This window comes from Plenodomus lingam (assembly GCF_022343315.1).
Source record: "Plenodomus lingam strain CAN1 chromosome Unknown contig_26, whole genome shotgun sequence".
NCBI lineage: Eukaryota > Fungi > Ascomycota > Dothideomycetes > Pleosporales > Leptosphaeriaceae > Plenodomus > Plenodomus lingam.
The window spans coordinates 1,357,160-1,372,202 of record NW_027093941.1 but is presented as its reverse complement, the minus strand read 5'-3'; the positions used below and the strand labels follow the sequence as shown (position 1 = coordinate 1,372,202).

Below are 15,043 nucleotides of genomic sequence, written 5' to 3'. Positions count from 1 at the left end.
TACCACCACCCCTACCACCACCTCTACCACCACCACTATCACCACCTCTATCACCACCTCTACCACCTCTATCACCACCTCTACCACCACCCCTACCACCACCTCTACCACCACCACTATCACCACCTCTATCACCACCTCTACCACCACCTCCACCACCTCCACCACCTCTATCACCACCACCTCCTATTAGTAAAAATATCATGACTCATTATTATGTCACATGTGCGTATAGCGTGAAGCTAATCTTTTCTACCCCTTTTAGTCTTAGTTAGGTATTATAGCATATAATAGAAATAAAACTACTTTTTATACTTAATTTAAACCCCTACTATAAAAGTAAACTACTACTTTAATAAAAGTAAACTACTACTTTAAACCTATTTATAGGTATACACGAGGTCAGTTTACACCTATATAGTAAACCCCTAGCGTACTGTTCTACAGTAAACAATTTTTTACCGTAGTGTGGTTGGTTAGATATTAATATAACTTAATCGAACTGTCAGCGCGGAAATGGCATCTCCTGCTACCGTGCAAGGGGGGATCATGAACTGACTGCTAGTCTCAAAGAATTACAAGTACCCCCCTTGAACGGACTGTTAGCGTTGAAAAATCTAGTCACACCGGTATAAAAGACAACGAAATAATTGGTGCCATCCTTTGATACTAGCAGTTCGTTCATGATCCACCTTTGTGCCGCAGCGAGGCCCGAAGACGGAATCTCGTTTTACCGAACGACCACGTTTGACAAATTTACATGAAGCTTTTCCTATGAATTGACTAGCTTAGCGCATACTGGTAGCTTAGGATCCGTGTCACGTGATTGAGCTCTAGTTTTATGTATACATCAGAAGCAGGGTGAATTGTAGCATGTTTCGGTACACACCAACGGCACACTGTCTGCCTCTCTCTCTCTCTCACTCACACACACACACACAATTTACTCTTGACTTTCTACATTGATCATCTTCCACAGCTTATTTTTCGTTTCTCTTTACAATAATCCGTCATGATGCTCTTTAAGGCCTTCTTTTGTCTTGCATTGACTGCCCTAGGCTCGTATGCTCTCGAGTCTACTCTCGATCCACAAGAGAACTTTCCTGAACCTGTCTTTTACTTCAACCTTACACTTGAGGAATTCCGGACCATTCAAGGCCAGCACCTGAACCTCGCGAAACGCACGTACCAAAACAGTGAGCTAGACCAACAGTGCATCATTCGAGACGGAGCCCTGTACAGATGGGCCAGCGGAAACTGTATTAGAGCAAATGATCGGGTAAGAAGGTGGGTCTGTCGAGATATAGCGCTTGGCCGTCGTGACGATGAACCACAGCATTCGCAGGTTTGCCCAATGGGTACGCACTGCGCAACCGTTCAGAAAACGAATTATTTCGGCGCGACCAATAGCTACCCGATATGCGAGGAGGGGAAAACACTTGAAGTCAATAACCGCCTTCAAGGCACGGACCCACTTGTTGTGTATGATGCGGAAGTCAAGATCGACAAAACAATTGTGGAAATGGGAAATATGAACTTTGATACCTTTCAACTTATGGCATCGCCAGGCCAGCATCTCACCGCCGAATGGAATTACGGGACGAGATACCAGAATCAGTTGGTGATTCCTTTTACTTCATGGGCCTGCATTCATTGCGTCCGACTAGGTGCGACACTTAAAGTGTTCCACAAAAACAATCCAACCAGAGCATATCTTCGTTTGACTAGATGACGTACGTCATCGGAGCAAGACTGGAAAAGCGATTCGACTTAATAAGCCCACGGCGTCATTGAACAGATTCACTGGCAAGGCCACTGGTGTTTTGAAATTGATGGTGTGGGCATGTCAATACGGTCGAATCAACCAAGTCAGGAGCCATTCTAACATTCTCATTGAAATTGGAGGACAAACTCTCTTGTAAACATTTGCTATTATTCACTCCTAGTCATTCATTTAAACATACATCTCACCTCGCGATTGTCCTTCTCCCGGTCCCCTCCATTCCATTTCCTAACCCACTCGTACTTCTCACATAATGCTGAAATTATTCGCCCACCCCAACGGCCCGAACCCTTCAAACCCCGTACTCTGCGCATTCTCGTCCTCGCTTCCCTCCCAGCCAAAGAAATTTTGCAAATCGTCCAGGTTAAACATGGGTTGTTCGAATGTTGTCGAGGTAGGGGTTGTGGCGGCGTAGAGGGCAGATGGGCTAGTCGACATTTGGGTTTGTGATGGGGTAGCGGCGTTGGCTTTGGCGTGATGTTGATGTTGGATAGCAGTATCAGTGGTAGTTGTTGCTACCGCACCCTCTGTGTTATTCTCCGACGAAGACATGGACGTAACAAACGGGTATCCATTTGGCGTGGCTGTCTGAATATGCGCCGAAGGACTCGGCGCGCATAGAATTCCCTCCATAGGCGGTATGACACTTAAACTTTGAACACGAGGCCCTTCGCGCGAAGGGGCTGGTGCACCCACCACCCTCCTTGGCTCGTTCTCATCCGACGGATTCTGCGGCGCAATCCAGGTCGTATCGTGGCCGCGCGCCAGACTCGTGCGCACGGTATCAAGCCAGCGTTCCGAAGTGATACACAGGGATTCAGCGAGCGGATACATGAGCGACATATCGCGTAGAGCTTGATTATTATGCTGAACGAGTTCGATAGTGCGCCCAATGACAGTGCCAGCATCGGGCTTAGTGACGTCAAGGAGACGTGCGATGTAGTAGAGCATAATACGGCTGCTATTGTAGACGAATGAAGGAAGAATGGAGTCGGCAAAGTGTTTGATACCGTGTTGCAAAATGGTGGAGACGAGGACGGACATGCGCTGTGCATGTTCAAAGCACACGTCTTGCAGGTGGGCGACGAAAGATTGTTGGGAGGAGGGGAAAAGGAAGGGCTCTTGGTTCTTGAAAAGGTCGGGGAGTGCGATACGGTGTACGTCGCACATTACGTGGTGGTACATGCAGTGGATGAGCAGGAGGGCACCGAGTTGGTGCGATTCGCGCCGGATGTAGATGTTGTCGGCTGAGAAGTCGAGCCAGGAGGGGAGACTGCGCTTCCATGATTGGATATCGTCGATCAGGGCGGCGAAACCAGAGGAAGGGAGCCAGGGTGGTTGCTCTTCGTCCATGTGCTTTACAAATCTGTGTAAAGTATATCAGTTGCTGAATCTACAGGCACGATTCATTCAGCTTACCGCAATACTCTTCGCCAAATACTGACAATCCTCACGTAATACGCTGCCATACCCAGATTGTCTGACGGCTTCTCTGGTATATCTTCGGCAGGTATGAACTCTAATATACTGCCTGGCTCCAGTTTCTCTGTTATGCAAGCAATTTGCAAGGAAAATTGCCGCTCGTTACACGGTAGCTGGATCTTTAAGTCCTTCTCGTTTAGAATCGTAAGGTGATCGACCCCACTCCCAGCCCAGACATCAATCATATAACACGCCCACATCAGTCGCCGCCGAGACTCTCTCACAGAAACCTCATTTGGGCTAGCTCCCTCTTCTTTGCAAAGTACATCGGTGGATAGTTCGTTATTGAGTTGTAGTGCATGTGCGAGCCGTATAACCAGTCCGGTGAGAAGGAAAGATCCAGCATAATTCCCCGTCCTAGCTTCTTGGTCGTGAAGTAGTATCAGAACCTTGAGTTTGGTAATCGATATCGTACCGTAATCCGCGAAGAACATTTCCTCTGCAATTTTCGCCCATTGACTTCCTGCTGCTTGAATGAGCTCTTTCGTGAGTGGCGAGAAGGACTCGCTGTACTCTAATGCGTAAAATCTGGCTCCGAGCGCGCACATGATGTGCAGTAAAGCTTGATCAGCCGAGTCAACGAGTTGCCCTTCGTCAAGCATGCGGATGAAGGAAGGCTTATGTTCAAATGCGAATACTCGAACGGGATGAACATTGTTGAAATACGCATCAAGAAGTGTATGCAACTTCGCCCTAGGTGGTAGCTGTTGAGCGAACAACCTGTGCATCGTCAGTTCCACTGCCGAGACCCCAAGACCCAGTAAGTGGTAAACTCACCACGTTAATCCCACAGGACAACCAGCAGGCGCAGCACTCTCTATCGCAAGATTCCCAACACCCCTCTCCCGGCCCCCAAATGGACTTTCCATCCCAGCTAAGGCCCCGCTCTCCAACGTCTTCGGCGTAGCTATGCTCTGCACCCACGCCGGTTCATTCTGCTGGGCATCATAAACGCATGTCGTCCTCCTCTGCTGACATCTCGAGCAATTCGGCCGTTCACCAGAGCACTTGACTTTAGAATCTCGGCAAGGTACGCAAGACCGAAACGTACGTTTCCTTTTCACGCCGACGATAGAGTCGAATGGCGCAGAGGTGCGTTTTGTAGCAGTGGAGATGCCACCAGCTTGTATGCAGTCGAGTTGGAGGCGTGAGCAGTTGAGGCAGCCATTGGGCCGCTCATCGCATTTTACCTGGGCTGGGATTAGATTGTTGACTTATAAATTGACTGAAGGGCTTCAGGGGCTAGGCAGTAGAAAGTCACGCAGAGGGAGTTGTTATCAAGTCCCTCACATCTCTTTCGCTAACCAGTCGCACGTGATAGCCTCATTTCAATCCATGTCTAACGTACCTTTCTCGCTCGACATGTCGCACAAGCTAGAAAAGACACCCACACATTAGCTTCTTCTCCAAACTCTATGAGCTGATTCAAAACACGATAAGAAGAACTATCCAACCTCCGTCCAACCTTTCCCGAATAAAGAAAAGATACCCAAAGCACGACAACAGCCTCCACAGGCCCTCTTCTCCCCTCGCCATTTGCAAAACCCCCGAGATCCACAAAGAATAAAAGCAAAAACCGCCGCAAAGGTCTAGTGAGAGAAGAGAAAGAAGAACACTCACCATTAACAGGCCGTCTCCTCGCCTTCCTCGCGCCCGCGCCCACACTCACAACCCCATCCCCACTTATACTACCACCCGCATCCCCCTCCACCTCCCGCGCCATCCCCTCACCAGCCTCCGACCCCATAGCCCTCTAGCGCACCTCCTCCCCACCCTAGCAAACCCCTCACAAAATCCACAACAGCAGGGCAGCAGCGCGCGACTAGAGATCCAGCCGATCGCATCGGACTACCCGCAGAACCGCAGAGTCGCAGTGCGGTGCGGTAGGTACGGTAGGTATCGCCGTGTCCGAACCCGCAACCAAAACCTCCAAGACTGGAAAAAAGGATAAGAAGAAGGCCAGATGGAGGGGGGGGGGGGGAACTGAACTTGGCGTGGATGGAGGGGGCAGCGCGTGGAAGACAACGGTTCGTAATGTAGGTATTGGACAACGGTGCAGAGCGCTGAGAGAATAAAGATGACGTGATTGGTAAGCTGGGGGTGGATCGGTGAGGTTGCGCTAAGGCCGCGCTACGGGACAGGGGTATGTACAAGAAGTTCAAGTACCTATAGCACGCACCTAGGTACCACAGTCGTTACTAGGGATTAGGGTTAAAGGCGAGCTTGTTGCCACACCACAAATAAGTGTAATAATATATTTTCCTCTTAACCAACTAGTGTTCAAGTATCTATTGAATAAATAACCAGCCTAAATCTACAAACCAAGGCCTTTCAATTTCGCAAAGACACCCGACTGTAACGACTTAGGTAGGTAGGGCATCCAAAAGGTATCCTATACGACTCAAAGGCATATAGGAGTGCGCATCTGTACAGAAAAGGATAAGATTCCTACACCTATAGGTCTTGTACGAAAGGACAAGAAGAATATACCTATCCTAACTATAGGCGAGCTGTTCTCTATATATATAAGTAAGTTAGGCCTTTATTAGGCCTAACTTAGTATAGAATAATAGGTAGGCAATTCTACCTTATTATTACACTACCCCCTCCTATAGAGAAAGGATAGTCCCTATCCTTAGGATTAGGTTTAAATCCCTTAGTAAAGAAGAGCTTTTTGCAAAATAAATCCACCTTTACCTCTGCCTTTACCTTTACTTCTTCTTCCTATAGCACAGACCTCTATCCCTAGCCTGCCTATAACTAGCCCTCTACCTACTAACTTTCTTATTCCTATATCCCCTAAATTTTTAATTTTTTTTTAACCTATATCTATCCTATCTAAAATCTAGTAAGTAATAGATCTATATAATTAAAATAGTCGCTAATCTAAATTAGATCTAAATACTATACCTGTCCTAGTGCCACTAGGAGTCTTGCTAGCCGCCTACTATACTCTGTGCATGCGAGCCGTTAGGGCTCTAGCTTAGGGCAAGTTTGTTAACTTTAACTTTGCTTTATAGAACTTTAAGAAATGCTAGTACTATATTTTATAGAATAAGTATTATAATCTAGTTTATATCTAAGTCTACTAGGTTTCTTTTCTAACTATAATAGATTCCTAGTTATATTAGGCCTAAGTACTCTCTTCTTTAAGGTGCTTTAGATAAGTACTATAGTTAGATAGCAAACCCCCCTAAGGAGTCTGCAGAAGCCTAGGTGTTAAAGCGCTATTAGAAGGATATTAACTAATTTAAGGCTACTATTTAGAGGACTACCTAAAACCTAGCTAAAACTATTACTATTACTAAATCTTAGACTAAGGGTATAGAAGCTACTAAGATCCTTATAGCTATATATTATACTACTATATCTAATTTATATTAGCTTTAGAATAGTATTTATAAGATAGTCTTAGTAGTTAGGGGCTTAATAAGGGCTATTAATAAACTTAAAGAGGAAATAGTACTAAATTAGGAGGCAACCTTTATAGTATAGGCTAAGATAAAGGCATTTAATAAGAAGGCGTCTAAATTAGTTCTAGCTCCTATACCTACTATACTAGTTATCTAGAAGCTAGCTAAGAAAGATAGTCTAGGCGCTATCTTAGCTAATACAGAGTCTAAACTAGGGTCTAATAGAGAGATAGATATAGAATAAGGAGGTTTCCTAGAGGTAGTGTCCTAGGAACCTTAAAGGTTCTAAATAGGATATAATAATAAATAGCAATAAGAATAATAGTAATAGGTAGTAGTTAATAGATAATGCGTAGCTAAATAGGATATAAATTAGTTCTAATACTAGGCATAATTATTGTAAAGTAATATTAGATCCTCTTTACCTTTTTCCTAGGCTTAAATCTATTTTAGTAAGCTACGTAGGGGACCTAGCTAATTTAGATACTATTAGTAGAATACCTATAATTTATAGGGAGCACCTATAAAGTTAGAGGTAGGATACTAAATAGGATTAGGATTGTGTCTAACCTACTTAACCTTATATTTTAGCTTAGATTAATATAATTTACTAGCTAGGATTTCTTTTACCTCCTATTCCTCTACACCTTATATAGGGGTACTAGGGGGCTTTAGAGCCTCTTATTTAGGTAATAGGTCTTAGGGATCTTTATATAGTATATTAGGAGAGAAAACGTTATAGATCTTAGAACTAGGTAGTAATTAGAGGCAATACGCGTTTCCTACTTATTTTAATACCTTAAAGGGACCTTCCTATTATTTAGATAGTTTTTAGCTAGGTTATAAAATAGCAAGATTAGTAGTAGATAGATAAATATAGTTACTAACCTTCTAGTTAACTAGATAGTAATAGTAATTAGTAGTAGAGCGTATTTAGTCTTAAGCTCTTTCTATATTTTCTTTAGCAATCTTCTAGGCGTTGTGTATCTAAGTAGCAAGGGATAAGGCGTCCTTATAGTTTAGTTTCTCTAGTATAGTAGATAGGGTCTTTGCTAGTTTCTAATACTAACTTTGCTTTAGTAAGGAACTAAAGAGGAGCTAATATAGAGCTATACTAATAGATAAATATAAAAGAGTACTTTAGGCACGGTCTATTATAGGTAGTAGGTTGCTCTAGTTATCTTAGTAATAGGATATAAAAGGCCTTAGTCTCTAATTAATATACTTATTTATAATCTTAGTTTGTCTATTAGTTTATTTATAGTAGGTAGTAGAGAGCTTAACTTTAGTGCCTATAATCTAATAGAACTTAGACTAGAAACTAGATATAAACTAAGGGCCTTAATTAGAAATAATAGTATCTAGAGTATGTCTAAATTAGTACACCTACTAAATAAATAAGGTAGCTATACCTTAGGCGTCTATAGTTTTGTAGTAAGGGATAGTAATAGCTTGCTTTAATAGGCGATTAATAATAACTATAATCTAATTATAACTATATTAATCCTAGGGAAAATCCTTAAAATTAATGCATAGGTGTTGCATTAGTAGACTAGGGATAGGAAGGGGGTAGAGCATGCTAGGGAGTTAGTGCTATCTTAGGTGCCCTCTCCTGCATAGGATATAGTTTTAAACATAGCGTTTATAGGTAGTCTCTATACCTTTCTAGTAGTAATATTAGGCTAGAATCTAATAGGTTTTAGTAGCTAATAGGTAGGTAGTAGACACTTAATTATAAGCCTTACAAATTAGTCTAGTATATAGGACTAATCTAACAGGCACGTAAAGTTAATCCTAGTAGAGAAGGAGTCTATTTTCTATCTAATAGTGCTTAGGTAGCTCTAATCTTTCTATTAGGAATAAGGACCTATTTTCTTAGAGAAGAGTTTTAATAAGTTCTAGGGATCTAAGAGTTATAGGGTTCTAAACTACTATAATTAAAGCAAGGATTAGTAAGGAACACTTAGCTAGGTAGTCTTGCGCTAAGTTAGAGTTAATTTAGGGGTATAACCTATCTAGGGTAATTATTACTTATAAACAATTATCCCTCTAAGTAGTCTTAAGGTTAACTATATCCTATTCCCTTCTACTTAGGATATTAGCCTAGGCGTTATAAGATCTAGGAGTATACTTAATTTAGAAGTTAAAGGGACTTATAACCTCTAGCTATCTAGCTTGCCTAGCACTAAGGACTTTAGTAGATATAAAGTACTCTAGTGCTCTATAGTCTGTATATACTCTAATAAGGTGCTAAGTACTTATTAGGTTAGTATGCTATTTCTTAAAGGCGCAGATTATAGCAAATAATTCTTTGTTATAGATTTCCTAGTTAAGTTTAGAACTAGTAAGGGTCTAACTAAAGAAGGATATAGGGTACTATTTCCTATTAGGATACTCCTATAAGAGGATAGCTACAATAACTCTATTAGAGGCGTCTATCTCTAGTTTTAGAGGGTATTTAGGATAGAAGTAAGCTAAGCTTAGGATTGCTAGTAGGGCATTCCTAAGCTAGTTAAAGGCTTGTTAGCATTCTAAAGTCTATATAAATAGGGTAGCAGGACTCTAGAGAGTAGTTAAGGGCTAGGCTATCTTAGAGAAGTTTTCTACAAATTGCTAATAGAATCTAGTAAATCCTAGGAAGGACTTTACTCTAGTTATTGTATTAGGAGCAGACTAGTTTTAGAGTACTTTAACTTTGTTAGGATCTACCTCTAAGCCTTTGTTAGTAAGGATATATCTAAGATAACAGGTACAAGTTGTATAGAATTTGCTTTTCTTAATATCTACCTATAATCTAGTAGAACAAAGACGCTTAAGGACTTTTTAAATATAGTCCTTGTAAGTAGCAAGGTTTTTAGAGTAGATAAGGATATTATCTAGATAGGCAATGTAGAAGTTATCTAAATAATCTATTAGTACATTATTTATATAGCGCTAATAGGTTGTAGGTCTATTACATAGCCTAAATAGTAGGACTTTATATTTATAGGCACTATACCTAGTGCGGAAAGTAGTATACTCCTCTAAGTTAGGGTCTATTTAGATCTTATTAAAGGTAGCACAAATATCTAGCTTAGTAAAGATTTTTGCTTTAGCTAGCTAGGATAATAGATTATCTATATAGGGTATTAGATACGCGTCCTTTTGTATTAAGCTGTTAAGCTTATAGTAATCTACATAGATCCTAAGGCCTCTATTTAGCTTCTTAACACACAGGATAGGAGAGGCAAATAGGCTCTAACTAGTCTCTATAAAACCTTTCTATAGGTGCTCTTGTACATATTCCTTAGTAGCCTAGAGTTCCTTAGCATTTTAACAATAGAGGGGACTCTAGTAGTTTAGAAGGGGTTCCTCTAGGACTATCTTATAGTTGTAAGGCTAGTAGATTAGAAGTTTGTTAGCCTTAGCCTTGTTAAAGACGTCCTAATAGGAATTATAGTTAGATAGGAGCTTCTAATTTAACAAGCTATGGTTAAAAGTATCCTATTTAGATAGGGTTTAGATCCTACGCTTAATCTTATACAGGCTAGTAGTAAAGAATTTATTAGAAGGTTTTTTTATATTAAAATAGAAAGTATTAGCAGAAATAGTAGCAATTTAGAATTTTACAGGTAGGGTAATAGTTAGTAATTAGACTAGGGTAGGTAGCGTAATAGGTTTAGTAGCAGCCCTATAAGTGGCTAGAATTTTAAGTATACTACGTATCCTGTTAATTAAACTAGGACTATTTTAGTTCTAGTTCTCCTCTTAATCCTAAAGGGCGTCTCTTCGCAAGATATTGTAGGTAAATAGAGTAGACAGCACTTGCTAGTAGAGTTGTACTAGAATAGGAGGTGCGGGGTTGTAGGTTAGAGGATATTTCTCTAGCTAGATTAGTTAAGATTTATCTGTATTAATTAGGATTTAGAACTATTTTAGCTAGTATTATCTAATAATACAATCCTAAGAACCTAAGTCTACTATTACAAAGGGGCAGTTATAAACCTTTTAGCTACTAACTATTATATAAAGCTAAATATAGTAGGCAACTAGGGAGGTAATCTAATCCTAGAACCCTTTAATAGTAAGCTTATATAGTAGCTTTTAGATAGGTACCCTAAGTGTAGAAGAGATATTATAAGCAATTTTTAAATTAAGAAATAAGTAACCTTAGGCCCTAGTATCTACTAAAGCGTTTAGGCAAACACTAGATCTGTTAAGGTATAGGGTTGTACGTGCAAGTAAATAGGAACTAATAAATAATTTAGTTAAGGAAAGGTTTAATAGGTTATATTAAGTTAGGCCTAGGAAGAAGGATCCTCCTAGGCGTTATTGTTTCCTGTCTAATAGCTATCTAAATTAGTTAATTTAGCAGTTTCTTCTTCCTTAGAATTCTTAACAACCTATTCTACATCTATAGCCTAAATCCTAGGGGGTTTAAGGTAGTTACTAGAGAAGTGCCTAGGCTTTCTATAATTATAGTAAGTTGCTAGGGTTCCTATTATAGTAGCGCTAGGAGTGGCTAGCGTAGCAGATAGGGGTTAATTGTTTTAAGGGGTAGTGCCTTATTATTAAAAGTAGGGCACATAAGGTTTAGCTATTAAAGGTCTATTATAGGGTTTCTAATTAGCATCTAAATAGGACTAGTTTCTAGAGTATTAGAAGGGGGTTAGTCCTTTTCTAGATAATAGAGTAGTCTAGATAGGAGCAGACAAGGTAAGGTATAGGTGGTGTTCTATGTTAAAAGCAGTAAGATAATCTACTATAGTCTTGAAATTATTGTGCTAATTCTGTTAGAAAGCAAGGTTTAGCATCCTTAGGGAAGGTGTAATCTTTATCTAGAGGTAGTAATACTACTCTAATTAGGGTACTTCTCCTCTAATAGCAAGACTCTAGAATTATAACTTAAAAGTGTGAAGGGCTTAGGCTTATGCCTAAGCCTAGGTCTAACACAAGACAGACTAAGTCCCACACCACTACTAAGCGAACACACTAGACACCTATATAAAAGGCGTAGAGGGCTTACCTCTCCTTTAAGATACTAAATACTATTATTAACGCTTATTGCATTCTCCCTTAAGGCTAGTCTATAATATTTTAGTATCTTCTTCTAAATATACTATAATAGTAATAAGAGATAGATACGCTAGATATTTAGAATAACTAGGTGCAACCTAATATAGTAGAAAGGCTAATATAATAGGTCTATAGATTAATAGAATAATAGGCTTAAGACTCTGCTATAATAGCTATACTACGTTAATAGAACAAGGAAATACGTAATTAGATTCTATCCTAACCCTCCTCTAAGCCTGCTAGGTTTAATAACATGCTACCTCTACCCTCTCCTGCCTTATGCTATAAACCTTTCCTAGTTAGCTTGCTATATAATAGCACTAAGGTAAACTTCTCCTCCTAGTAAATAACTATAGAGTTTAAACTACGTGTAGACAAGGTCTTTATTAGGGATAAGGAGGCAAGGTTTATATATATTTAGTCCTAGTTATTACCTATAGTCTAGCGCGCTATAGTACTATACTTTAAGAATAGTGCACGTAAACGTTAGGATATAAGTAGGTTTCTTAACTACCTAGCGTTCTATTATAGTAACTATTATAGGTAGGAGCGCGCCTAAGTCGCGTTAGAATACTTATATTAGGGCTAAAATTAGCCTTTTATAGAGTTCTTTATAAATTTTATATAGCTCCTTATATAGTTAGGAGGTTTATACTAGAATAATAAATAGAAGCTTTTATAACTTTAGTAATCTCTTAATAGTTATATACACTTAGTTTCCCTTAATAGGGGGGTCTTTAGGATAAACTATAATATAGCTATAGAGGAATATAAGATAATTGTAGTAGATATTAAAATAGCCTCTCTAGAACTAGGCTTTCTTTAGGCTAGTAAGTCTAAGGAACCCTAGTAGAAGTCTAACTTAGATTAGGATAGCAATATAAATATAGTAGAAGTAGTAGCCTTATTAAGTGTACCTACTAAACTGCTAATATTACGTCCTAACTAGATCCTATAGGACCTGTTTAATACACAGAAACTAGCAAAGGTCTATACCTAGTGTAGATAGGGCAGTTATTTTATACGTGCATGCCCTAATGCCCTATTACTGCAACTAGTAGGTGTTAAGATAGTTGTAGTATTAGCAAGTGGCCCTAATTTAGGAAACTAGCTGCCCCTAACTTTAGGCTAAGTTAGGGGTATAAGGAGAACACTGTAATAGAGGAATTATTAATAGTAGAGGCTATTAAGTGTCCCCTAGATATTAAGGCTAGGCTAAATAATCCTCCTTTCTTTATTCCCCTCCTCCTAGGTGGAGTAGAGAACGTGCAAGTAATAGTTAATTTAGGGTGCTAGTGTTTTAGTGCAGTTAAGGAAAAGTTAGTAAGATAGATTAGTAGGAACTTTATTAATATTCCCCCGCGACCCTTATAATATACCTAGGGAATTGCTAAGGGTATAAGAATTTTATAGTTAGTGGTATTAGACTATAATTTAGATAGTTAGTGGTCTTAGCTTCTAGCTTATATAGTACCTAGTCTCTCCTATTAACTAATACTAGGTAGACTATAGCTATGCAGAGAGGGCGTTGTTATAGACATTCTACAAGGCAAATTAATAATTAGGAAGGCGGGAAATATAGTAGTATAAGAGAGCGGGAGATATCTATATCCTACCTATATCTCTACTATCTTAGGTTTAGTTATAGTGGGGTTACTAAGTTAAGGATCTAACCCTAAAAAGCTTAGGGTAGTATAGGAATAGGAATCCCCTAGGAATATAAGAGAGGTAAGGAGTTTTCTAGGTTTTACTAACTTCTACTATAATTTTATCGCGAAGTTTTCTAAAGTAGTAGCACCTTTAAACTAACTAACTAGGAGGAACACCCTATTCTAATAGGGAGAGGAAGAACAAAGTATATTTAATGCGCTAAAAAAGGCATTTATATTAGGACTAGTATTAATATAATAGGACCTAGCTAAAGAAATATTATTAGAAGTAGACTATTTAAGATATGCTTTTAGGGGTTGCTTATTATAAAAAGTTAGGGGCGTCTAGCGCCTAGTTACTTACTACTCTATAGCACTAACACTAGAGAGACAAAACTACACTATATATAATAAGGAATTACTTGCTATTATTAAGTATCTTAAAAGTTAGTTAGCAGAGTTATAGAGTATTTATAAGCTATTTATAATATTTACAGACTATAAAAACTTAGAGTACTTTACTAGCCTTTAAAGCTTAAGCAAGTAATAGTACTACTAGGTAGAGGAACTTTTAAAATATTAGTACATCCTATAGTACAGGCCTAGCTATCTTATAGGATAACCTAATACCTTAAGTAGACAACTATAAGATTTAAACTCCCCTAAAGCAACACTATAGTTAGTAATGCGCCCTAAATTAATTTAGGTTGCAGTATTAGAAGTAGAGGAGGCGTTTAAGTTACTAAAGGGCGCTAGCCTCTTTACTAACCTGTATATATAGATACTATAGGACAAAGTAGTACTAGAAGATAAGACATACTAAGTACGTCTTAATGCGGTTTAGAAAGGCGCTAGGTCTTTCCTAGTTTTAGCTAACACAAAGCAACAAATTAGGGACTGTGTAATTAGCGTATATAGTACTTTGCTCTAGAGGGGTGTTATTTAGTTACTAATATAGGAACCCCTTATAACTACTATTATATAGCAAGCATATAAATTAGGTTTAGTAGGATATCTAGGGAAGAATATAATATTTTAAATACTACGCTGCAACTATTATTAGGATAGAATATTAGGAGACGTTGCGTAGTATATTTAAAACTACTATTATTATAGTGCCTATATCTCCTAGAAGCGCTAATAGGGTCTATTATAACCTATACTAGTTACATTATAATACTAGTCCTAAATATCTATAGATTTTATAGTTAACCTACCTGCAAAAGATAATAGCAAACCCTAGTCCCTATTAGTTATTACTAATAGATTTTCTAAATATATTTAGCTTAAAGCAATAGTCTCTATAGTAGTAGATTATTATGCAAGGATCTTCTAGGACAACTAGTAGCAGTTCTAGGGCTTCCTATCCTCTATTATTACTAACTAAGGTTTAGACTAGTTAGGATCCTTCTAGATAATATTATACTAAATAATAAAGATAAACTAGTTATTATCTACTATATACTACCCCTAGATAGATAGTAGGACAGAGTAGGCAAACTAAGAAGTGTAGGCTATTCTACGCATAATAGTATGCTTTAAGTAGACTAACTAGCCTAATTACCTACTAGCCTGCTAACTTGCACTTAATAATAGGGACTCTAGTATAACTAGTATTAGCCTAAATCTACTTTTAAATAGGTATACTATAGATATACTAT

The 15,043-nt window shown here is 38.9% G+C and overlaps 2 protein-coding genes across 2 annotated transcripts; one reads left to right on the top strand and one right to left on the bottom strand.

The window, feature by feature from the left end:
* Positions 1-1,012: 1,012 nt before the first annotated feature.
* IAQ61_006708 (uncharacterized protein) lies at positions 1,013-1,732 on the top strand (the record flags this gene model as incomplete). The annotated part of the gene is made up of 1 exon (XM_003845556.2): positions 1,013-1,732. One exon carries the CDS (start codon positions 1,013-1,015, stop codon positions 1,730-1,732), a length of 720 nt encoding a protein of 239 aa, XP_003845604.2.
* Positions 1,733-1,881: 149 nt separating this feature from the next.
* Positions 1,882-4,993, bottom strand: IAQ61_006707 (uncharacterized protein). The gene is made up of 5 exons (XM_066097283.1): positions 4,886-4,993; positions 4,614-4,639; positions 4,043-4,455; positions 3,203-3,985; positions 1,882-3,149 (listed from the first exon to the last, which is right to left on the bottom strand). The coding sequence occupies exons 1-5, from the start codon at positions 4,986-4,988 to the stop codon at positions 2,030-2,032; spliced, it is 2,445 nt and encodes an 814-aa protein (XP_065952760.1). The 5' UTR covers positions 4,989-4,993; the 3' UTR covers positions 1,882-2,029.
* Positions 4,994-15,043: the final 10,050 nt, after the last annotated feature.